Source organism: Trichinella spiralis, assembly GCF_000181795.1.
Source record: "Trichinella spiralis strain ISS 195 chromosome Unknown Scfld4, whole genome shotgun sequence".
Taxonomy (NCBI): domain Eukaryota; kingdom Metazoa; phylum Nematoda; class Enoplea; order Trichinellida; family Trichinellidae; genus Trichinella; species Trichinella spiralis.
In genome coordinates, this window is record NW_003526943.1 from 6,062,309 (window position 1) to 6,088,112 (window position 25,804).

The following is a 25,804-nucleotide window of genomic DNA, read 5'->3' on the forward strand; positions in this document are numbered from 1 at the left end:
TTTTTCTTTTTAAATGTTCACTACTGAATGAAAAGACTTTTAAGAGGTTATTAGTTAGTGATGTTCAAAAATGGGAAAAAATTAAGACAGCTTTGAACTGCTGTCTGAACTACTACTACCAGCAGTAATTTTTTCCAGTGGAACTGACTGTTGCTTCAGTTTATCCCAAATGTATATGCTGAACAGTTTGGAGATTTTGCTGAACATGCTATCTACATTGACGCATTGGAATGGATTTTCCGGATCTTTCACCATTCCATACGGACAAGCGCAATAATAATTGCCGGGGGTGTTAACGCAACCGTGTGAACAGCCACCGTTTCTGTAGCCGCATTCATCAATATCTGAAAACAGACTTTTTTTTATCACGTGAATAAGAAGAATGCGAAAAGTTATACAAATAATTACTACCGTAACATTTATTTTTTTTCAACAGATAGCCAGGCGGGCAGAGGTTGCCATGTTTCGGCTTGACACAAGAACATTCTTCTTCCATGCCTGCTGGTACTGGTGTTATTTTCATTCGAGGTGTAACGGTAATCGAACTAAGGTGATTCATATCGGCCAAATCAGCATTTGTATCCACATCTGCATCCATGTTTTCATAAAAGCATCGCCTCTCTTCTCCACTCTCAGATGGAAATTTACACGTACAATTACAAGTTGGTACGACAGAGACGTTCGATTGAGGCAATGACTGAATAAGTTTATGCCAGTTTGTGCAATCATCTACTTTTTTGTCGTTTTCTGTTTTGGGATTCGACTGCATCGCTTCCTCGTCTTTTCGTTGGACAAGTTGAAGAGGAGAAACTTTATGATGATTGTCAGCAATTGGTCGTATCAATTTTTCTGCTAATGACAGTTCATTGGCATTGTCTGTTGCATCCCATGGATTTTTACTTTCACGAACAGCAGCACTTGGATCTTTTTCATCCATTTTGCCATGCAAACGAATGTATGGTCGGTTTCTGTTAAATAAATCAGAAACTGCAGTTGGTGATACTGTAGTGGTTCCTTTTCTCAGATGCCATCCTGCACTTGTTGATGGATAATCTGTTGTGCAAGAGTAAAAGATGTGAAAAGATTTTAATACACAAATGCAGTTTCTCAATTACCATATTCTTCTTCTTTGCTCATTTCACTTTCAGCATTGGTGTCAGAGGTTGATAAATAAATAGGTATTGGAGTGTAATCATTGAAATTTTGCTCTGCTTCGGGAGCAATGGTTGAATAGAAAGGAATTTTTCCTAACACGACAATATTAAAAATATACCAATTAACCTGTGCTTTCTTACTGTTCAACTGAACAACAACATTTAATCATTTAATTACCCCTGTTTTTCGAAGTTTTTGTACGAACGCAATTTGATAACGGACCAAGGCCGTATATATTTCTAGCGCGCATGCAAGCTGCGAACGGTTTGTCCGATTTTGCTTTTACGATAGATGATGAATCGCCGCTGCTAGAAGGCAAAACTGCAGTAGTATCCCAAAAGTTCAAAGGCTTTCCAGGATCGTCGGTATGGAAAATGATGAAATCCTATAAATCACAATTGCAATTTATTGTGTAAATTAATTGCGCTTGTTGAATGCAATAACTTTCTTTTGGATGCTGTCTCTTTTAAAATATTTTTACCAATAAATTTCTTCACTTTATATTTTTCATTAAAAGTATAATAAAAATTGTTATATCCATGATTGTTTTCATTGTTTATACTATATACAAATATAGGAAAATGTACATAAAACACTTACTTCGTTTGAATCAATAAACCTATCTGGCAATTTCCACTTGACTTCCATATTTTCTGCAGTCAGAGGTTTAATGCTTTTTATAAAAGGGACTACTCTTGGCTCTGAATCAATAATATATCAGTTAAATTATAATAGTCTTTAATAAAATAAATTTACTATGTTTTGAAAAAGAACTCTGATCGATTGGCTCTTTATAATTTGGAACTACAAATAAGAATTGTCAGATAAATCAAATAAAAATAAAACTTATAAAACAAACACTATACCAAACTGTTCAAACTCATATTGTCTGATTTTTCGTCTTGGAACATGAACTAAAATTAACATTTCCACATATATATATATATATATATATATATCAATTTATAACAAAGCAATCAACAAGCATATAACAAACAAACAAATAAAAAAAATACTAACCATATGGCGTAGCTACAATACAATTCGAAAACGGGCCAAAACCATGCGCATTTCGAATACGCCCACAGATTGTGTAAGTGCGTCCAGTACGTGGAAAACGAATTTTTGATTCACCATCAACTAGAGAGTTTGCAGTCACATGAGGCCATGTTTCCTTCGACTTAGATGGATCATCACTGTAATATAACAGGAGATCCTAAAAATACAAATTACACTTCCGTGCCCAGCAAAGCTGCATATGAACTTACTGAACTGGAAGAAGTTTTCGATTCAGGAACTTCCCAGTAAACTGTTGCTCTGTCAGGCGCAGTCATTTCAGCAAAAAGAATATCTGGTGCCCAACTTGGAGGGTAGTTATTCTCTTCTGATGTAATTGTTCCACTGAGAAGATTATTCAAGTTTTTAAACGGAGTATTATTGGAAGGATCTTCCATTGTATAACCATTTACAGTTGTGTAATATTCAGCATCTAAATTTGAAAATGCGCTAAAAACATATTAAACAGAAAAATCACATCGTTCATATTTGTTCACCATTATTAAATGGTTTTGTCAGCATGCAATTTGATAAACGTCCAGAACCATGCTGATTGCGAAATTGCAAGCATATATGATAAGGAATACTTGTATCCGGAACATGGAGTACTTCTTTCCTATCTTGGTTAGAGCGTACCGCCTGAGCTTTCCATTTATCTTTGGCTTTCTCTGGATCAGAGCTGTACAAAATCATTAAATCCTGAACAAATTTTAATAAAGTATTCATTCTGTTGTAAAAAAGAAAATTTTAAACGTCTACTGATCGTGGCATATGCCGCCCACGTGGAACAATCCATTCAACATCTATTGCATTGTAATCAGTTGGTTTTGCTGATATTAAAACCGGTGTCCATTTTGGCACGTGTGCTTTTTTAACTGCTATAAATATAAAATGACTCAATTTAATCAAGTTTGTTTTTAACATTTACTTGTCTGGCTTGGTCGAGATAAGCGATTACGCATCCAAAGTTTCGGTTTGGACAATGGGCCTTCACCATTTGAATTACTAGCACTCATCCAAACAGTGTAAGGTAAAGCATTATTCGTTTCATAGTTAAATTTGCTCTCACTAGCTGGCACCCGAAATCGCTTTACATCTGCTGGCATTTTGTCGTGCTTTCCTTCAGATAGCCAGATAGAATAATCCTAAATAGTTAAGAAAGTAAACTACGCAAAAGTAGTAATATTATTTTCACTTACTGTTATTTCAGGAGATGATTTTTCTGGTTTCCAGTAAACACTAAAACCCCCATTATTTCCTTTAGGAGTTAACTGAAAATCTACAAAACCAGGCGTCGTTTCATCATCGCCCTGCCATATTGATGGAGTGTCAGTCATCAATGTAGTGGGTCCACTATACGATGGGTCGAATGGAGATAGACGCTTCAATTCAGTAGGTTCATTAATAACGATTGGCCTTTTTTGAAGGTCAAAATCAGATGTAGAATAAACAATCCCTACATCATTTTCAGCTAATGTTGGAGTAGTAATTTGCAGAGACGTCATATGAGGAAGATTCGGATGCACAGTTATGTCTTCATTATTTGAGGCAGAAGATTGCTTATTGAGCAGAGTCGTATTTGTGCTTTCATCAGTTTCACTTAAAGTGTGAGCTTCTTCTTCTTCGTCGGTTCTTCCAAATTCTTCTTCAGGTTGAAATTCAGAACTTTTATTATGAGGTAACTCACTGTTTAAGTTGACATCTGTTGTTTCACCAAATAATAAACTTCGAGTAACAGGCATTAAAGTGGTGTGGAATATTTCAAGGTTCTTATTTTCTTCAGGAATGTTTTCATCTTCATTCGTATGCTTTGGTTTTTCTTCTGTAGCCTTCTTTAAATTTGAATCTGATATCACTGGCTTTTCTGTTTCATACGTGGTAGCTGGACCATGCAAGCTAACATTCTTTGAAGGCGTTTCAGGAAGTGATTGCCACAATTTTTCTGCTTTGTCGTCATCCACGCTGCTGGACTGTGGTCTCTTCTTTGAGGGTTTTTCAGACATTTTTCCTTTATGATAAGCACTTTTTCCATTTGTTTGCTTTTTGTCAGAAAATGATGAATCATCTGTTTTTCCATCACCATTTGTTTCAGCATCATCATCTGTTATTGTTTCATATGAAAATTTATCCTCCGGTTCATTATCATCTTCTACTCCATCAACGGTTGCATTTGACTGAAATTCTGTTGTGGCATTTGGCACTGTTAATTTTGAACTATTTGAAAATTCAAAAAATAGCAATTCTTTCGGATGAACAGTATCTTCTGTCTCAGTTTTGGGGTCAGCAGAAAAACCAGTAACCTGCACAGGTAAATCAGTACTCTGACGCAAACTTCCAGTGGGATCTGTTTGAAATGTAATTGCATCTGATAATGTAGTTTCACCATATTCGTTTACAGCAGCCAAAGTGACTGTGTAACTGCTTTCTGGTGACAATTCTAATGTATGCGAATTGTCCTCATCTAATTCACTCGACTGCATCTTCTTCCCTGTTGTTAAATCTGTCGTGTATACGACGACTTTTGTATCTGTCTCATCCCAATCCGAAGGTCTATCCCAAGTCAAGGTTGCCAAGCGATCAGTCACTTTTTCAAGTCGAAAATTTGCTGGCTTCGAAGGTGGATCAAATGTAGAATTTACAAAACTCACAGTCGATGTTCTTCCTGTTCCACCGTTTGCAAACACTGGCTTAACCTTGATAGCGTAATTTGCTTTAGGCAAAGCGGCATTCATCAATTTGAATTCAGTTTTGTCCATAGGTGAATACAAAACAACAACGTACCATTTATTTACAGGATCGTCAGGATTTTGGGTGTAATAAATGTAATATTTCTTAAAATAAAAATTTTGTAAATTTAAAACAATCTGTCAATATAAATAGGATCATTACTGCTAGATTTATTTTAACTAATATGCTAACTTTAGAGATTATGTTCATGACTTTTTAATCATAAAACTTTTACATTTTTGTGCAATAGCAATGGAACTTACTTTTACTGCAGAATTTTCAGACATGTTCCACTTCAAGTATATGGAAGAATTTTTTATAATTGCTTGTACATTTTCTGGTTGAATATCTTCTTGATTTTCACAGAATAATGGAAGTTCAGAAGATTTTGTTCCTTCAATTTCATCACCAGTTTCTTCATCAACACACCAACATTCGTTTCCATCATTTGAACACTGAAGGGGTTCATAAAATCCGTCTTCAGTGCATCTAGGCTTGTAAAAATCCACTGAGGGATCATTTTGGTAGGCAGATAAGACGTCATCCAACTGCTGAATGCATCCTTAAATTAAAATGAATGTTTGAATTACTTAATTCATTTGAACATAAATCATCTAATTCTGTTGTTCAAAAATTTCTAAAAAGCAGGATAAGCATAATGGACATTCCAAATAAAGATTTACGTGAAAATATCAAACCTGACTATATAATCTAAAAACACATAAAATTAATAATTGCAGTGTTATGCAATACAGTTATTTAAAATTACACATATAAACATGGATTAATTATATATTTATAATTTACCTTTGCAAACAGGAAGTTCTTCTGAAATGCTTTTCTTCGTCCCAGCAATTTCTTTTCCAGTATCACTATCCACACACCAGCATTCACCAGCATGCTGATGACACTGCAGGGAATCAAAATCACCATTTTCATCACATTCTGGCAAATATGCTTCTACATTTTTTTGTAAAAAATGTTCACGTCGCATTTTATGACAAAGCGTTTCGCTGCAACTATCCATACAATCCAATCTGTTTTGAAACTCAAAACTGTTAGAATCACATCCGCTTCTTTTTTGTAAAACACATTCGTGTACTGTTGGGTCGAAATACCATCCCTCGTTCGTACCGCTGCATTTCAGTTGCTCAGAAGGTAATGTACATGCTTCATCATTATCCTTTACTTGTTCAGGAAGGACAGATGCTGCCATAATCGGAAAACATGTTTTTAAATCAGGATTCAAAGTGTATCCGGCAAAGCATTCGCATTTCACTGAATGTAACTCATTCTCTAAATTGCCATATGTCCTACAAGTGTGTTCACACCCTGCCAATTTGCAGTTCTCTATGAAATAAAAAGCATTCTTAGTTAAAAGCACTGCGCTTTTACACAGTTTTCAACATACCATCAAGTGCAGGCGAAGTAACATTATATACATCACTGAGCAATTGTTGAATGCCATTTTTCATTGAAACAAACTTCACATAGTAAGTTTTATTCGGAGATATATTTGGCACTGATTCAACAACATTTTGCTTATCCAGAGATAAAGGAACACTGAACCATGATTCCATCGGTTTGTTTAAATCATCTGTCAACACTACATGTAAAGTCTAGAAATATTTCAGTCAGAAAATGTCGAAAAACCCAGTAATTAAAGCTTTACAGTCAAATTGCTTGTTGGTAATTTGAAATCGGAAATTTTCAAGTCCATTTTGCCATTACTTTGTTTAAACTGAATGCTTTCAGGAAGCTCTGCAAACACAAAGTATTAAGTGTATTGCAGTATACCATAATAAATTGAAGATTGTTGTAGGTTGTAAGCTTAACACGTATTATTCTATTTCAAAAATATTTGATAAAGTGACTGCATCTAAGTCTCAAAATTTATTTTTCATATTATACTTGAAAACAACAATGCATCCGCTTTCGTTGTAAGTTTAGTAAAAATGCATGCACATCATGCCTATCGTATAATAAGATAGATAAAATTAAATAAACCCTGACTTTTATATCTTAACCAGTGCATTGAAAAATGAATAAAAATATTTAAAAAATGTGTTAATATGATGCTATAGATAACATGCTTAAATTTTATCTTGTGAAATTTTAAATAAAACAGAATATATGCATATTTTATATAATACCAGCTTGATTTTTAAATAAGAAAATCTTTAAAAATATAAACTTTTATAAACTTACTTGGAATGTCGATTCTTGATATTGGATATTTTATCTGAAAACCGTCTGATTGGAAAGACTGCAACTGATAATATACATGTGATCCAGGTTCAAAAGAATTTAACGGAAGTACTCTTTCAACTGGATCAATATCTACTGAATCCCATAATTCTAAGGGAGTTTGTGCATTCATTGATGTATATAAATTATGTTGCTGTAATACACAACTATTATTTATTAAAACAAACAACACGCATAATTCATACTAAAGATTCATCAGGGTCCAAATAAGACCATCTTGCATAGAAGTTACCATTATCGAAAATTATTGCCGGTTTTCCATTTTCCGTAAGCACATCTAAATTCATATGTGCATTACAAAGTCAATTACAATTACAAATTCAATTACAATTACAATTACAAAGCCATTACAAACACAAAGCAGTTTACCTGATGGAATTACTGTTAATACTTCATATGCAACACCAGCGTCATTGACAGCAGTGCATTCCAAAGTAATTTTATCTTTCACATTCTTCAGCTCATATTCGACTTCACTTAGCAGTGGCTCATTCAAAATTATATCGTCTGTCTGTAATGTCACAGAAGGAGTAGGTTCTCCAATGCCAAGGCAATGAACAACAGCACTTCCGCCAAATGGAACTTCCACCTCTGATTCTGGTATTGTCTTTGCAAGAATACTATTTTCTGCTAAAGAAATTTGTCTTAAGCTGAAATTCAAGATAACTCTGCAACAGTTTACTGTTCAAAGATGTCATAACTTCAGCAATTTCACTTAACGGTCCCATTCCGTTATCAGTCAAAGCTCGTATGCGAATAAAATAAAGAGTGTCTGGAGCGAGATCTTCTAAACTTACAGAGTAATTTTTCTGTTCGATATAATATGCAGGCTCCACAAGCTGATACCACATTTTAAGAGGTATGCCACTGTCATTAGTGAAATGAACAACAAATGCCTTAAAGCTATTTATTAAATTAAAATAATTATATTCCATTAAAATATGTCGAACCTGCAAAGTATCGTCTGGAGATTCAGACTGCCACGAAACATTCACCGTAGTACCTTTAGCTTGTGCACGTACATTAACAGGAAGATTGGTTTTATCTCAAGGAAAAAATTTCTAATATTAAAATTGTTTATTAGGAATACAAACGCTTACCGTTAATAATCACGGCTACTTTAACGGACGAAGAGCCAAGCTTGTTGAACGCAATGCACTCATATTCAGTCGACTCTTGTGGTTCTTCGCTGAGCATAACTGCATTCTCAATATTTGTTATCCGTTCACCTCCTCTGTACCAACTGACCTTTGGGGGCGGTACACCTTGGGCAGTACAATTAATGTTAATTTCTTCTCCAGGTTGAAGAAAATACTCATGCAATGCTGGATCGATAGAAACAACCGGCTTGAATTCTAAAATCTATGCTGAAGTTCAATAAAATGACCACGTAGTTAAAAATTTGCCTTTTGGATGCAAAGTAACACGAATTGGTTCTGAAAACGGGCTTATGCCATTTTCACCAACAGCTGCTAATTTTACTAAATATGACTTTTCCGGCAATAAGTCATTGATTTGATACTGCCTTCGATGGCCGGGAACTTTGATGCTATTCCATTTTCTTGGTTCAGTTTCACTTTCATGAGCATAACTAATATTGTAATACTAAAACAGGTATCTCAAAAATCAGTTAAAGATATATGAATAAATATGATAAATTTACTTTAATCTTCCCAGTTTTATGCTTTGGCTCATTCCATCGTAACAGCACTTTATTTCCAATTACTGAATGTCGAATGTTGTCAGGTGGCGATCCAGCACCTCAAAAACGAAATTTTTTAAATTTTAGACAAAAACTCTAAATTGATGTATAATTTTATATAAATGATCGCACAATGTAATATAATATAAAATGCACTACAGCTGAATCAATATTTTATTCAAAATTATTAAACATCATTTACCTAATACCACCAAAGTTATTGTCTTAAAAGCTTTGCCAACATCATTTTCTGCTTCGCATTTAAGCAGTACGTTTTCTGTCAACTCCCCAACAGTTAGCACAAAACTTGGATCATCCAGTTCCAAATCATCTGCTGACATTTTCCATGATTTCATTTTCTGACCATTTTTATACCATATAACCAGTGGTGGCGGATTTCCAGTAGCGATGCACGTAATTTCATGAATGCTTCCTAATTCCACTTGCAATACCTCACCTTCTGGTTCAATGATAACTTCCGGAGCTAATTTTAAATAGTGTACATGTAATTTGAAAATGTGAAAGAAATTTTATAGAGTAAAATAATAAGTAAATTAAAGAGCGCAAGCATATACCAAGTTGAACAGTTTCAAAAATAAGTGGTTCAGATAAAACTCCAGTGCCAAGAGCAGTAACGCCGGCAATTTTTGCATAATACACAGTATTTGGATCAAGTGTAATTAATGACTCTAAGCTGTCACCACCAACAGCGTATTCTTTCCAGTTACTCAAAGGTTGGTTAGGATCATCAGAGATGTAAATGACATAGTCCTGCAAAATTCTCTTTAGCAAAAAGCATTTGATGTTTTATAATTAAATGTTAGAGTTACAGTTTATGATTTATAAATTACAGTTTACAGAGTTATAAAAAATTACCACAACCTATTCAACTTGCTTGGGTATGATAATTAAATAAATAAATATATATATATATATATATATATATATATATATATATATATATATTCTTTTGAAACTGCTTACCACAATCTTTCCGTTTTGAATTGTCGGTGGTTCCCAGTGAAAGTGAACATTACGGCCTGAACTATTCGCTTCAAAATTATTAGGCGATGTACCCGGTCCTAAAATGTATTAATTTCTAAAAGAAGTAAAGTAAATCACTGCATATATATACCTGTCACTTCTACATCAATTTCTTTGCTTTCAATTCCTACAGAATTTTCTGCTGTACAGACAAACGTTGAAGTTTCGTATATTTCTTCTATAACAAGAAGTTTAGTCGTTTCCAGATCATCGTTGCTTGTTTCAGGTTGAAAAGTTGATTGAATTTCTTCGTCTTCTTTAGTCCATCGCAAATAAGGGACTGGATATCCACTGGAACTACATGATATGTTTATCGACCCTCCTGGTGCAATGAAAACTGTTGAGGATGGATGTAGAGTAATTGATGGCTTCATTTCTAAATAAATAAAATAATATTCATGTTTAATTATGAAATATTTCACAAAGCACAATGATTCAATTCATATCGTTAGATTCTGTACTTACTATATTAAATATTGCAGATAATATATATTACATACATTTAATGCTTATTTTACTTCTAATTATTTGATATATTTCATTAATGACATTTTGAAAAGCTGTGATAACATGCAATTAAGCATTGCCACTTTATTAAAGTATTAACAATATGAAAAGCTTCCACTTTATTAGAAGTTATCGTTCTAAATACTTATTATTTCATGTAAAATTATGAAAATTACTTTGCTGAGTTGTATTCAAATAGAACTGTGGCGACAAAGGACCTGGACCAAATACGTTGAAAGCTCGAATTCCGAATGTGTATTTTGTCCAGGGATTTAAATTTGTAACTTCTGCCGAACGATTTATTCCAGTTACTATCACTTCCCACAACTCAAGAGGTTCTTCTGCATTTTCTGTAAAATGAACAGCATAACCCTACAACACATAATATTTTACAAATTATATTTGAGAGCACTAAAAATAATTAAACTTATACAGATATATTTCCATTCGGGTACCGAGGTGGATCCCATGCTATTTTAACATTCACTCCATCACTGAGGCGATATTTTATATTTTCTGGTGGAGAACCAGGTCCGAGAACTGAAACTTGTATCGAAGCAGTTGATTTTCCCATTTTATTTTCAGCAACGCATTGAAAGCCAGTTGTTTCTACCAATCCTTCTACTTTTATTTGCATGGTTGTACTGGGTTCTGTATTTGACTGCAAAAGTTTTCCTTTCTTGTACCACGCAATTATTGGAGTAGGAATCCCGCTTGCTAAACATTTCAAATCAATGCTACCTCCTGGCGGGATATGCGCTTCTTTTCCTTGTTCAATTTTGACGAATGGTCTAGATTCTTCAAAGAAAAAATAATTTATAAATAACAATAAACTATTTCACTTTAACAAATACCTGAACTTTCTGTGACAACAAAAAATACTGGAGAAAATGGGCCAGGACCATAACGATTTAAAGCTCTTATTTTAATATAATAGGTTGCCATGGGATTTAATTGTAATGTTATTTCTTCCTGATCGGTTTTAATAGAGGACCAACGACCGTTTGGTTTGGATCCAACATCTTCAGTTTCAACGTAATATATTTCAAAATTCTAAAGCGTAATTTTAATAAGAAATAGTAAACAGAATTTATAAACAAAAATATGATTATATTAAAAATAAACAAAAGCTAATTGAAAACTAAATCTTACATCAACAATTCCCTTTGGTGCTTGCCAAGTGATTTTCACATTGGTTCCTTCAATGGTAGATTTTATATTACTCGGTGGCGATCCTGGACCTAAAAATTTATAACTGCCATTTTCTTCATAATAACAGATGCACTAATGAAAATACCTGGTACAAAAACTTCTAACTGAGAGCTAGCCATTCCCAAGTCATTCACAACTTCGCAGCGCAGGGTCATAGTTTTGGAAACATTAGATAATTTCAAAATGAGCGTCGATGGAGAAATCAGCTTCAACTCCTGTTTATTGGTTACCAATACAGAATCCTTGAACCACTTCAACGTTGGTGTAGGGAAACCTTTTGCAGTGCAAGTAACGTTAACTTCACTTTCTGGCTTAATTTCCAACCTTCGGCTAGGAGTTATGGAAACTGTTGGCGCAAAAGTAGGCACTTAAATAAAACATTTTTGTTTCAATAAAAAATTATTTCATTACAATAGAATTGTTAAAGCAATGTAACGCTTTTTTGTTCTTATACAGTTATCATTACCTGATTTATACAATGTATTAAAACTGCTGCAACCATAACCATATTCATTTATGTTATTATAAATATTCATCAGTTAAAGTTATAACCAAAATCATGTAATGCATATATCACAAACATTATTACATTTTTAACCTTTAAAAAAATTAAAGCAATCATTCAATTAAGATCTGTCATGCATTAAACAGCTTATAAAACTGCCATAAAATCATAGGTAAAAAATTTAAGTACTTAAGCAAATATGAGGCTTGCAATCACATCGATAATGAGTAAGATTGTGCGAGCTACAATCACATCCATCTGAATCTTCACAAATAGGCAAATCTGAAATTAAAAGTCAAATAACTTGCCAAATTGCAAAACCAAACTAAATTTACCGCTAACTGGTTGAAAGCACACCTGACTACAGCCATTCCAACAACAGTATTCACCAACTCCACAATCTTGATTCATCTGACATGTATCAACACAGTCACCATTGGGATAACCATACGGCACATCACCACATAAGCCAGAATCACCAGTTTCCATTAAACTGGTTCCTGAATGAAATAGTTATTTTCTTTTTGTCCTAAAAAATTTGAATTGTCCATCTTACGCTTGCAATTATGCCCGTCCTTATCCAAAACATAGTTTTGCGGACAAAAACATCGGTATCCACGATCAGAATTGTCTTCAGCACAGTAATGACTGCAGCCACCGTTATCAAGATCACAGATATTCTGTGTCTCTGAAAACATGTTTAAAATTCAAGCAGAAATCAGAAATAAAATTTTAATGAAAAGAAATAATTTCCAAGTTAATTACATAGGAATAAGTTTAACTTAAAAGATGCATTATTCAAAACAGACCGAATGCTTCAAAATTATCAAAAGCATTATTATAATTGAAAATTATAAATACCTTGACAAGTTTTCAAATCACTACTCAATCTGTACCCATCTGGACACTGACATTCAGTAACATTTTTGCCCAAAAAGTGACATATGTGACTGCAGCCTGCATGGTTAAATACACATGGATTTCCTGGCAGCCGATATTCGTCAATCATGTCTAGCAATACCATACAACGTTAAATTATATTCATGCACAACATGATGTTCAGTTTTCACTTGTTGGTACACAGATTGGTGGAGTTCCCAGCCAATTTTCTTTCGAGCAAAACAGATACTCTGATTCATCCAAAAACTGATACCCAGCATTGCACTGATATTGCACGGCTAAATATGCTTTCAAACTTTTTACATGTTTTTGCAAACGAAATTTTGTCGTCAATGATTTGTATCTGAAATGCACATAATTTTGGTGACATTTTGGTGACATGGTAAATTTCCAGAGATGAAATATATTTTCATTTCAATTAAAAAATGTCAAAGATATTACTTACTGGCCATTGGGCACTATTGGTGGTGTAATGGAACGTTGGCCTCTATCATATCTAGCCGCGCATGTGTAGTCGAGTTCAAACAAATCAGGATAACAAATTTTTCTTGATGAAACAGTCGATTGTACGCATTTTCCACTATGTTCAGCAGGAAAAAGTGGATCACACTCTTAAATTAAAAAGTACAGCTTGTCGTAAAAGAACACTTTTTCATTGTAATAAAAAGAACTGCTTACTTTTTCGACGGCACAAGTTACTTTGAGAAGGGTTACCATCCACAGGATGAAGTATTAATGCAAATAATAATATGAACAGTTGTAGTGAATTCTGAAACATCTTATATCTTCTGAACTTATTATATTCATCACTGATCGTACACATTTTCACAATTTCTGAAATAAAATTCATTCATTCAGCAACAGCACACAAGTAAACGGCATTCAATAGACAAATAGAATTAGAAAAATGATGAAAAAAAGAAACAAAGAGCAATACGCATTATCTCGGCAGTGATGAGATAGCTAGCTTTCAGTTTAGCAACTTTTTTTGAAACTTTCAGCGTTTTTAAATTTAGCTTCTGCCTCTATCTGACACACTACACAAGCACAGATGACAAATTCTCTTGCAACTAAAACAATTATTGTTGCAGATGATGCCAGAGGCTAATGGAATAGATGAAATAGCTGAAAAGCGATTTGATTGTTCGTTCTCGGTGATTTGTCTTCCTCTTAGAAAAAAAGCCAACTGTTGATCAGAATTTAAAACGCTTGACAGCAATGTGCATTAATCTCATTGAAAAGCTTTCAAAAGTGAAAACCGACATATGGAATATGGCCTTGAAGGCTGATCTGCACTTAGCAAAGTGAAAATCTGTCCACATTGAAAATTTTCCTAATTCACTTTTCAAACGTCATGATAGCAATAAAAAGAGCGGATGTATTTCAAAACTATCACCCGTTACAGCATTTTAAAAATAACAGAAATGAAACTATTTAAATAATCTTTCTCGAAGCAAAACGCATCTGTGAAAATAAGACAAAATGCTTAACAGCAGCAGCAACAACAACAACGACGACAACGACGATTAGTGTAGCAAAAAAATCTAAAGTAACTTTTGATACAAAACATTGTTCATATATTTAAATTAATTACGGTAAGTTTTACAAACAGTGCACTACAACATATTAAAAACAAGTATAATTCAGACACGTCATTTAAATAATTATATCCAAATTATTTTGCTGTTTTAAAATATTGGACAATTAAAATTCAACATATCTTGCAGTAATAAATTAAAATTTTGAAATTTTTAATGCGGCAAAATTGGAGAAACTTCATTATAACAAAGAAAAGCAGTGAGGATGAAACATTTTTTGTGATTTTTGTTAGTAATCCACCAATACAATTTTGAATTTTTATGAAATAAGTGTTTTACTGTTGTTGGCTAAAGTTATTCAACAACAAAGAAATGAAATCAACACGTGACAATCGTTATTTTAATACTAAAATAAAGGAATTAAATTAACATAAAATAATAAAACATCTATAAGTGAAATGTGAATTTTAGAAAAAATGTCCTACTAGTAGTTTTTTTATGAAAATTCAAAAATGCGATGTACACCACAGATTTTAAAACATTAATTAAATATTCAAATCAAACAAAACGCAGCTCACTAATTATTTCGTTTACATTTCAATTCCTTTGAAATATTTCATTTTCTATGATTCATTGCAAAGCAAAATTACTATAATAATAAGAGCATAATTTTCCACAGAGCGTCACTAAAAAATTCATCATTTACAAAATGTGTTTGATTTTGTTTTAGAAAAGAAAGTTATCAACGTTCCCAAAGATGACACAAACGCAGAAAACACAAAAAAGAAGCATTGAAACAAAATGAAACACATTAATCTATAAACAATAAAATCTGAATTGTTCAATAAAAAGGAAATTCATGAAAAGTATCAACAAACTAATACACATATATGAAAACAAATCATAGCAAACTCAATTCTAAATAAAAATTATAAATTATTGTTATAAATATTAACGCTACGATTACCAAGGCACTTTTGCACACAAGTTTTACCAAAACGGGTTTCGCCGGACACCACTATTTCATTTGCATTTTCACGTTAGCTGAAATGTGCGAACCTATAAAAAACGTAGCGGCAGCTAGAATCAAGCCACTTTTATTCACAAAATTATTTTACAAAGATAATTTAATAGTAATGCACACCGTATTTGCAAAAGCGTTGGTGACAACTATCAACCAATCAATGATTAACACAAAGTAACAAATCAAATAGCACAATTTATTTGCCCAATCACTAAATCAGAATGATTATCTAATAAAATAGCGCAAGCCAATAGCCAATTACCGGTCAACCGCCGAACAACCTACCTGCAAACAGCCACTCACATTGCGTAATGATTTTCAAATCGCTCGGATGTTCGACATATTCTATTTTAAAGAAAAATCCCGGAGCAGTAGCAAAGTAATCGCAGATTTTTTTGTTTTTAAAAATGTGAAGTAACGTCAGAAGCAGGTGTTGAAAAAATCAGCAGAAATAAACTTCTTTTGGCAGAGTTTATTTCATTTTTCCGCTGCTGTGGTTTAGCCAAACCTCTTTTGGCAACCGTAGGGTCAATCTTTAAGAGTATGTTAGAATTCATAAAATATTACTGAGGAAAGATGAATTTTATATTTTATTTTTTCTAAATGTATACAGATCGGCTAATTGCAATATTTAAAATAATTCATTATTTTTTCATAAAATTAAATATATATATAATTAACGTTTTAATACATTTTGGCTATTTGTCATACTGTTATTTATTGTGCCTGCAATTCACAAAATACTGTAATTCATAGGGTCGACAACTTGGCAATTACATTTCTACTGAGGTATTGTTGTACATTCTGTTTTTACTAGTTTTTTTGAAATAAATAATATAAGTACATAATTATTCTTTAATATTACTATATGATTTGTCGTTTTTGCTTTGAGAGTTAGTAATGTTTTTCCGCAATGCTATTGAGAAATTGCTTGGAAAAAATATTTTAATATGTTTATCATTGTCATTTTTCAAGGAATGTTATTAGATAAGTATATCTTTTAAATCTTAATTACTTTTAGAAATGTTTTCCAGTATTATTTGATTTTTATGGTTCTTTGAAATTAAAAGAAAAGTGTAACAATTGCATTACAGTTGCTTAATTTCTTTTGTTTCTCATAGTATTTCTGTTTTTCCTTAGGTTTTACATTTTTGTTGTATAAGATACATGTATAGTGAAATTTGTTTTAATGCTGTTTGCTATGAGTGTCTTGCTTAGAACTTGTACTGCATTTTAATACTTTTCTGTTGTCTTTCAATTATTATATTTCGTTTAGTTTTACTTTTCGAACACTTTCTGTTGTTTTTCCTCAGGTTTTTTAACTTAATTTTATTATTATTTATTATTAATTAATTTAATTTTAATTTTATTACTCTTCTGCTACAGCTATCAATGCAGTTGAAAGGTGTTAATTTTTAGTATTTAAAATTTATACTCTTATTCGTGTTATAAACAAACAATTTATGACTTATTTGCAGTAGTAATTTGATAAATAATTTAAATTTAAAATTTTAATAGGACTTCACGTTTTGTTTAACAGTATTTGTGTTCATTAATACTTAAAAACTGAAATTTGAAAATTACGTTGTAGCTATGGCAAGGCCATTGGTATCGGTTTATGATGAGAAAGGTAATCTGACAGAGGAGACGATTAAGCTTCCCGATGTTTTCAAGGCGCCTTTGCGTCCTGACTTGGTATCTTTCATTCATGCACAGATGCGTTTAAATGCTCGTCAGCCATATGCAGTTTCAAGAAAAGCAGGTTGGTAGTTTTGTGATGAAAATTGAAATATTATGTTTGAGGCATATTTATTCATTAGGTCATCAAACATCCGCTGAATCTTGGGGAACTGGACGCGCTGTTTCTCGTATACCAAGAGTTCGGGGCGGTGGAACACACCGCAGTGGTCAAGGCGCATTTGGAAACATGTGTCGAGGAGGACGAATGTTTGCACCAACTTCTGTTTGGCGTCGATGGCATCGGAGAATCAACGTAGCACAAAAAAGATATGCCATTTGTTCAGCTATTGCAGCAACCGGAATTCCATCACTGATTATGGCTCGAGGTGACTATTCTGTGTGATAATTTTAAATGTGGACAGATTTTCACTTTGCTAAGTGCAGATCAGCCTTCAAGGCCATATTCCATATGTCGGTTTTCACTTTTGAAAGCTTTTCAATAAGATTAATGCTTATAATATGAATGGTTATTTTAAAGATTAAAAATGTTTTGCAAGAAATGAATATGTGAATAAATGAACACATTTTGTTCAATCAATTGTTGCAGGTCATTCAATAAGCGAAATACCGGAGGTACCGTTGGTGGTCTGTGACAAATTGGAAGGTTATAAGAAAACAAAAGATGCAGTTGCTTTTTTGAAGGCTGTTAAAGCTTGGTCAGATATAGAAAAAGTGAGTAATTTTAATTTATTTTTGAATTGTTAATGCTTTAATAAAATAAAATATTATCAAACAGGTGTACAACAGTCGACGACATCGTGCTGGTAAAGGAAAAATGAGGAACCGTCGTTGGAAACAAAAGAAAGGTCCACTGATAATTTACAACCACAACAATGGAATTAAGCAGGCTTTTCGCAATATACCGGGTATGAGTGAGTGCATATTTTTTTATTCTTTATTTCGAGAATGAATTTTGCAGGCATCAGCTTCTTGCAAGTGGACAATCTGAATCTTTTGAAACTAGCTCCCGGTGGCCATTTGGGACGTTTCTGTATTTGGACTGCGGGTGCGTTCAAAAAATTGAATGCACTGTATGGAACATTTAAAGCTCCGTCGCAGTTGAAAACTGGCTGGCGGTAATAAATTTTTTGTATAAATTTTAACATTTATGAAAGAGTGTTTGTAATGTCTTCATTTTTTGATTTAGTCTGCCTAAACCAAAAATGACTATGGCGGATTTTTCACGCTTGATCAAAAGTGAAGAAATTCAGAAGGCAATTCGTCCTAGAATGTGAGAATAATTTTTGTATTTCAAGGAAGGATTATCTGAAAGTAAATTATTGTTTTTAAGCAAGCCAGCTAAGCCGCAGGAAAAACGGAAGAATCCTTTGAAGAACTTTGAATTCATGTGCGAGCTGAATCCGTACGCAGCTGTACTGGCTCGTGCAGCAGTGTTGAAAAACCAAAAGAAGGATACTTCTAAAAAGAAAGTGAAGAAACAGAAGAAAGTAACAAGTTTTGGTGTATTATATGCATAGAATAATAAATATATTGTGCATGTGATTATTTACAGGTGACAGAGGTGAGCAAAAAGAAAACACTGAAAGGGGCAAAAGCTAAAAAGAAATCTGGAAAAACAAAAGCCGCAGAGCCAGCTGCATCATCTTGAAATTTTGTGCTCTGATAAATAAAATGGAATTTTATTTAATCGTTGTATTTTTATTTTTTGTGCTTGAAACATATTTTTAGGTAAGGAGAGTAATGATAAATGATTTTTATACGAAGTAGTAGAATTGTAGTTCACAAAGAGAAGCAAAATTTGAGGATTTTTACAACTAAATTAACAATAGTGTAAACTTAAAATTCGAATGACATGAGTTTCCGAATGATAAAAGCTGCAAATGTCAGGGAAAAGCATCTTTGCATTGTTGATTGTTTATTTTCATTGTAATTACAATGATAATAGAGAATCAATTTAATAAATTAGCAATGTAGATTTGTTTATACAAAAAAAAGATTTCCAAGCTTTCGAACAATAATAAAACATTAGATAGCAATATCAGTTACATATATCTTTTTTTTCTGTAGGATTATTGTATTTGAACAGCTTGTTAAAAATCAACATTTAAAAAGCAAATAAAAGGAAAAAGTAAATGCTTTCCCATTTGCATATGAATTGTTCACACCAATGTAGTGTAATTAATTCAGTAAGGACTGTATCTTTTGGAAACTTTCTCTGACGGAGGCTGCAGTTTTGTCGAGGCACCGCCAGTATTATTTTTCTGCTCCTGCTGATCAACGTTGAAATTTATACTGCCAATCGGTGCAACTGGCAAAATGAGCGGATGGTTAGTCAAGTACGGATTCACCAGAGGATCCAATTTTACAAAAGGCATTAAACTTCCGGTCGGGATTTGATTAAGCAACGGCAAAGTGATCACCGGCGGTGTCGGATCGCCAGCGGTAAAATGGGCGGCACCAGCATCCAATTGCGCATGAATAGCGGCGGAAAATGGCGCTGCATTTGTTCCCATTTGGATGCAATCAATTCTAAATGGAAACCTTTCATTTGAACAGTCGAAAACAAAATAATAATATTCTCATTATTAACTTCCACTTTTCAAATTGCATCATTTTCTTCATATTATTACAGCAACTACAATAACAAATAGATGCAATTTAAAAATTCATACTCTTCTTACCCAGTAGCATCCTTTTGGCCAGTTTTTGTTACTGAATTCATTAAATTGCCATTCATTAAATTTACATCATTCTGATGGTATGCATCACTATTGACCATGTTAATAATTCCTGGTTGCACAATGCCATTGCTAAGAACTGAAAAAGCAACCACTTAATAAATAATAATAATACAGCTAATCATCAGCTATACTGTAAAAAATACTTTTTTTGATTATTGAGTAAAAATTCAAAAAAAAATGTTTCAAGTAATTTTCACGAATCACTTTAAATAAAATATGTTTACTTTTATTTACATTTGATATTTGCATAATTCATCTGCATCATTATGCATAAATTCATTTCGTATGCACGTTGGTGATGAAAAGCATTTTATAATTCGATTACTGTAACTTAAAAAAATATATTTACTGAAATTGTAAAACTTTCATAAAACCTGAAATCAATGAACGCCATTTGATAGGCAAACGTAAAATAAATATTTGCATTTTCAGTTGCAGTTTTTGTATCGTTTAAAATACAAACAAAGCTATGATATCAAATAGTTAAGAAGTTCAATCACTGGAACTTTTTGTATAAAACAGAAGAGGGTCATTTCAAATTAACTGTAATAAAAATGTAAATGAGTTTCAAAACAAAAAAAATTAAGCATACAATACCTGGAGGATTAAAATTCGGAAACGGTTGCAAAAGCGGAAGTTGGTACGGATACATCTTTGCAAGCTGAAAACAGGAACATGCGTGAGGTAAGCGGGGGAACAGATATCAAGCTGTGACATACAAAGAGAACTTTACAACCATTAATGATGGCAGATATTGAATAAAAATAATCATTTTTTGAAATTTAACAATATTCCATACTGTTCTTCATGAATGCCAAAATGCAAAATTATTTCTAAGGTAAAAGAATAACAACAGGAAGAAACAGCTTTGATCAAAGTCAAATGATATTTCAAACTGTTTTAATTGAAAGCAATAAAAATCGTTAAGTAAATTTTGCACTTAAACAAATTTTGATCTAGTTAGCTCAATTAAAGCAAAGATGATTTTCTTTATCAATGGTCAATTTTAATTTATTATTTTATAACTTCTGTATTAATAAGTATTTGTCAAGTTTGATACTGACAATTGAAGAATGGTGTAATTTATGAATAAAACATTCTTACAATTATTAAAATTGAAAAAAAATTAAGAAGTCAACTTATGCCATCGTCTCTGGTTTAGAAAAGAGTAGGCTGAGCTTAAAAAGAACAATAAAAAACACTGCAAGGGCTGTATGCTATCATGATGTACGGGAAAACATAGGTAAACATTTGAAAATAGCAAGCAAAAAATGCAAATGGCCTGTTGTGAATAACAAAAGATGAATATTAATTAAAAATTTACCTCATTGGGCAAACATCCATAAAACAATGGAGGGATGCTTTTTGAAATGGTGTTGGCCACTGATGCGTTGTTGCTGCATAGAAATGGAATTGAAGGAATAGGTCTGTACGGTACTATGGCACCTTTAGGGGGAGACTAAATTGAATATGAAAAACGCTCATGTTAAATTCAATGAACGACATCATTAATTTTAAATTTTACAATGGAAAGTTTATATAATAAAAAATTGTAAATAAAAATTCATTAAAATTAAAGTTATTTTTCCTTGAAATTAATTAATAAAAAAGGTTGAAATTTCGAACACATGGTAATGAAACAAATCAATAAATCAATCAAAGATTACTAAAAATAAATTATAATAATACTGCACATTAATCATTCATATAAAATGGAAAACCTGCAGATACGGGTAAAGAATATCTATTATTATTATTATTATTATTATTGTATTGTAAAACAATAATAGTGCAACAATTTTTGAATATTGATTATGATGCTAATTAAGACGCATTTTTCAATAACAACAACACACATTAAGCTAAAAAGTAAATATATCCGTTGTAATATATATATAAAGATGACTTCAAAGATATATTAAAGCATGAAAATTAAATGTTTCTTCACAGCTTCAATAGCAAGAAATGGTGACACATACTTCAAGAAGAATAAGGCAAATCTGATTCATACACTGAATGATAGCTTCCGCCGTTCCGGATAAAGTGACGGCTCTTTCTGTTGAATTTGGAAGCATCTCACTAGCCACTTGAATTGATGCTCCGGTTGCCTGCAATTGTTCATTTTTCAAAGAAAAAAAAGCCAATATAGATAGATAGATGTATATATATCATTTTTGAAATAAAGATATATCTACTTCTCGAATATCTTTGATTTTTGAACCACCTCTACCAATTAAGCAACCACACTGCGTTGCGGGAACGATTAAACGAAATGTTATGGGCGGCTTAGGAACACTGTCAGGAATTTGTTGCTGATCCTGGAAAAAATAAATTGCAAAAAAGAAATAAATAAATTTAAAAGCAAAGTACTTCTTCAAATTTTTTGCAAATCATTTTAAATGCCGTATCAATTGCTTGGACGCTTCCTGTAATTGTCACAATTCGTTCCGGGCATGTACCGTCAGAAATATTGATCTTCGCCATACTCTGAAAAACAGATATGGGAAAAATTATTTTAAAATATTCAAAAAACAAAAAAGAAACAATAACAACAACAAAATACCTCATCTCTTATAGTCCTAATGTGATCGCCTTTCTGAAAAGCATGATGCAATGATGAAAGAAATATTTAAATGAAGAACATTTAAATTTTACACTCACTTTTCCAATGATGCTTCCGACTTCCTAAACAAAATAACATTATGAATATAATAATACAATAAATATATAAGTGTTTTTCTAAATATTGTTATTTTCAAGAAACGTAGAACAACGGACATTCGCTTTCCTTTTTTCAATAGCGTTGCACAAAGAAAACGTGATTTCATGTAAAGCAGCTTGTTGTGGTATTGAATATTGAACAAGTGCTTTTTTTAAATTTCCCACTTTAGCAAGTAAACAAAAAAAACAAAAGTATATTTATTTTGAAGAGCGACTTTTTAAATGAATACTTCATCAGAACTTGTATTTCAATACTTGATCGAGTAGATTCAATTAAAAGAACGTAAGATTAAAAAAAATATTTTTTTTCATCAATTTATGTGTTTCATTTATCAATTTCTTTTTCTTATTATTAATAATTGTTGCAGTAAAATTGCAATTGATCGAAAAATGTATTTGAATAATTTATGCGAAATTAGTGAATAAAAAAAAATATACTGCTGTCTGATTTTGAATAATTGGAATTTATCAAAAAACACCATAAAATGAGGTAGATATTTATGTGTGTGCGATTAAAAAAGGAGACTATAAAGCAATTGCAATATTCTTTGAAATTGCATGCAAATGGTAATCAATCAGCTGTTAAATTTTGCCAAAATCTACTTTCAAACGTCAAATCAATTAACATCAGGCAAAGAAGAAAGGCTTTAGGCTTTATTGACTTAATGGAAAAGGTTGACGATGGATCAATGCAAACTGACTTCGCCACTGACCAGAGAAATTGAACCTGATACTTGCTTTCAACTTCAAAACACAAATAAATGCACACCAGCTTACATTACTACTACTACTACTAATGCTAATGCTAATGCTACTACTGCTGCTGCATCAAATGAAGTACCATTTAAACAACTTATTATTTTAATACTCGATTATTTCCAGAATTAAAAAACAAATATATTTGCATATGTATCATTTTAAATCAATCAATTAATTTTTGATGAACTTTAAAAGTGATTCAATTTTATGGTATTCTGTTGATTAATTTATTTATAAATTTACACACTTGATTAAAAATGTATTATCATTCAATTTTTTTTTCATTTTTTTATTTTCAATTTTAATAACTATCATTCATTGAACTGATAAATGAATGAATGAATGAATGAATTCAATATTGTAAATTTCTATTTGGATTATCATTTTTAAAGCATGACTTTAAAGAAGAAAAATAAATGTTTTTAATGAAATGATCCATACCTTTCCTTGCATTAACAAGCGAATAGTTTGCACCAGGGACAAATTTGGAGGAGTTGAATTGCTAAGCAACGGTTGTGATGTGTCACCCATTGTGTTCGAGGAATAGCACTGTTGCAACGGGATGGGATTGTTTTTTAAACATTCCATATTTCTGAAATTGAATTATTATTTCATCACTGATTGCTTGAACTTGCCCATTGAAAGTGGAAAATTTTCTCTTAATTCAAAAAAAAAATTAAAACAAACAGTTATCACCAAACAAAACTTTATAGATTATAAAAATGGATTTTTTCAAATTTTATATTCTTATGAAAAGTAATAAGCATTAATTTTACATTAATAAATATTAGCAAAAATAACAAAAACAAAACAATAACAGCAAAGCATATCGCAATGTGAGCGTTGGTGAGAAGAGGAAAAATAAATTGTGTTGGCGATTAGAAATGACTTGATTTAACAAATTTACTACTTTAATAATAATCGATCAAATAGTTCAATATTTTACAGTTAGCAATAATAATTGCTATTATTGCAAAAGTGAGCATAAGTGAGCGCGTAATGACAAACTCAGGAAAAACATCTTATAATTGTGAAATTCAAATGGATAAAGGTGACCTTCATTGAGAAAAGCAATTTGCTTCAAGTTGTCAAAGGCTGGGCTAATGATGTATATAATCAGCACGGCTGGCAGTTCAACTTCCGAAATCTATTTTGCATTCGTTGATCAGCTTTTCTCATTCAATTATCCAAGCTGATCATCAATGGTTAACCTTATCAAACAGTGTTGCCGCCAGTCATGCAACTTTCAGACACTATCTAATATACACAATTGCCTAGTTATATTTTCACCGCTTCATCGCACTGTTCAATTGACGTTTTTGAACAGTGCAATCCTATGCAAATATTTTCTTCTTTTTTTTTCAAAAATATGATAATTATTCAATAAAGAATAATTTCATTTAAAAATGTTTTCTAATCAGATGAATAATATAACTTTTGCAAAAAAGATATCGCCATAAAAAACCTTATGCTTTCACACTTTTAAAATAAATATTCACTTCATGTAAATATCTATAATAAAAATGATAAGCTTAAAATTTTTTGTCTGTTTTACAAAACAGCTTAGTTGACATTTCCCTTTGGACATTCATTAAAAAAAAGAAAAAAGCAATGATCCTTCATAATATCAACAAGAACAAGAACAACAATAATGATAATAAAAAATAATAATAATAATAAACCGCTACCGACAATCGATAGATAGCACGGAAACGTCGTGCAATTTTACTTTTGCATTTTTCCTTTTCTACTCCAGATCAATTTTCAATTCTTTTTTATTAATTTCTTTTCTTCGCACACTTTCTGGTCATACTTTGACATAAATTAACCCTTGCCATTAAATTGTATGCTTTTCAAAATGCAAATACTTGAAATATTTTTGTGCTGATTATCGATTTTCGTCCGTTGGATAACTTTTATACCGTATATCTCTCAAAAGAAGCATCAATTCATAATTGGACGATGCGTTGTTCCACAAATGAACAAAACAAAAAAACAGCTCAGGTGGAATATTAAAATTTGTACAAGAAACGGTAATACAATGGAAAGAATTTTTTCTTTTGTTTTATTATTTCATGGATGTGACGACGGAGAAGAAATTTTCAACAAATGAAATATTGTTATGTGAAAAGGAAATCGTTTAATTCAAAATTGATGACGAAGATCATTATTAAAGATGGCCCCAAGTCGATACTATTCGATATGTGATCAAATAGATTTTCAAGATAAATATTGACAATTATT

The 25,804-nt window shown here is 32.0% G+C and overlaps 5 protein-coding genes across 5 annotated transcripts; 2 read left to right on the forward strand and 3 right to left on the reverse strand.

The window, feature by feature from the left end:
* Positions 1 to 81: 81 nt before the first annotated feature.
* On the reverse strand, positions 82 to 13,200 carry Tsp_01468 (putative fibronectin type III domain protein). The gene is made up of 37 exons (XM_003377260.1): positions 13,038 to 13,200; positions 12,733 to 12,864; positions 12,512 to 12,676; positions 12,366 to 12,458; positions 11,757 to 12,038; positions 11,612 to 11,700; positions 11,314 to 11,512; positions 10,893 to 11,257; positions 10,636 to 10,831; positions 10,044 to 10,328; positions 9,893 to 9,990; positions 9,484 to 9,679; positions 9,111 to 9,392; positions 8,870 to 8,967; positions 8,634 to 8,811; positions 8,307 to 8,561; positions 8,157 to 8,251; positions 7,889 to 8,102; positions 7,576 to 7,836; positions 7,392 to 7,483; positions 7,147 to 7,339; positions 6,611 to 6,699; positions 6,350 to 6,557; positions 5,746 to 6,288; positions 5,202 to 5,500; positions 3,411 to 5,042; positions 3,140 to 3,356; positions 2,965 to 3,089; positions 2,748 to 2,910; positions 2,424 to 2,644; positions 2,176 to 2,371; positions 2,022 to 2,069; positions 1,756 to 1,856; positions 1,333 to 1,540; positions 1,116 to 1,247; positions 409 to 1,053; positions 82 to 344 (listed from the first exon to the last, which is right to left on the reverse strand). Exons 1-37 carry the CDS (start codon positions 13,198 to 13,200, stop codon positions 82 to 84), a joined length of 9,021 nt encoding a protein of 3,006 aa, XP_003377308.1.
* A 35-nt stretch (positions 13,201 to 13,235) lies between these two features.
* Positions 13,236 to 13,899, reverse strand: Tsp_01467 (putative mesocentin). The gene is made up of 3 exons (XM_003377261.1): positions 13,755 to 13,899; positions 13,522 to 13,687; positions 13,236 to 13,419 (listed from the first exon to the last, which is right to left on the reverse strand). Exons 1-3 carry the CDS (start codon positions 13,897 to 13,899, stop codon positions 13,236 to 13,238), a joined length of 495 nt encoding a protein of 164 aa, XP_003377309.1.
* Positions 13,900 to 15,663: 1,764 nt separating this feature from the next.
* On the forward strand, positions 15,664 to 17,201 carry Tsp_01466 (hypothetical protein). The gene is made up of 5 exons (XM_003377262.1): positions 15,664 to 15,777; positions 15,880 to 16,009; positions 16,054 to 16,165; positions 16,915 to 16,951; positions 17,157 to 17,201. Exons 1-5 carry the CDS (start codon positions 15,664 to 15,666, stop codon positions 17,199 to 17,201), a joined length of 438 nt encoding a protein of 145 aa, XP_003377310.1.
* A 28-nt stretch (positions 17,202 to 17,229) lies between these two features.
* Tsp_01465 (60S ribosomal protein L4-A) lies at positions 17,230 to 19,026 on the forward strand (the record flags this gene model as incomplete). Its single annotated transcript, XM_003377263.1, has 8 exons — positions 17,230 to 17,400; positions 17,459 to 17,704; positions 17,926 to 18,050; positions 18,115 to 18,244; positions 18,298 to 18,454; positions 18,526 to 18,609; positions 18,670 to 18,826; positions 18,892 to 19,026. Coding segments are annotated over 8 exons (1,166 nt in total), but the record flags the coding sequence as incomplete, so codon positions are not given.
* Positions 19,027 to 19,522: 496 nt separating this feature from the next.
* Tsp_01464 (poly(rC)-binding protein 3) lies at positions 19,523 to 24,148 on the reverse strand. Its single transcript, XM_003377264.1, has 9 exons — positions 24,002 to 24,148; positions 22,742 to 22,765; positions 22,451 to 22,567; positions 22,276 to 22,398; positions 22,060 to 22,188; positions 21,405 to 21,539; positions 20,678 to 20,741; positions 20,021 to 20,156; positions 19,523 to 19,880 (listed from the first exon to the last, which is right to left on the reverse strand). Exons 1-9 carry the CDS (start codon positions 24,146 to 24,148, stop codon positions 19,523 to 19,525), a joined length of 1,233 nt encoding a protein of 410 aa, XP_003377312.1.
* Positions 24,149 to 25,804: the final 1,656 nt, after the last annotated feature.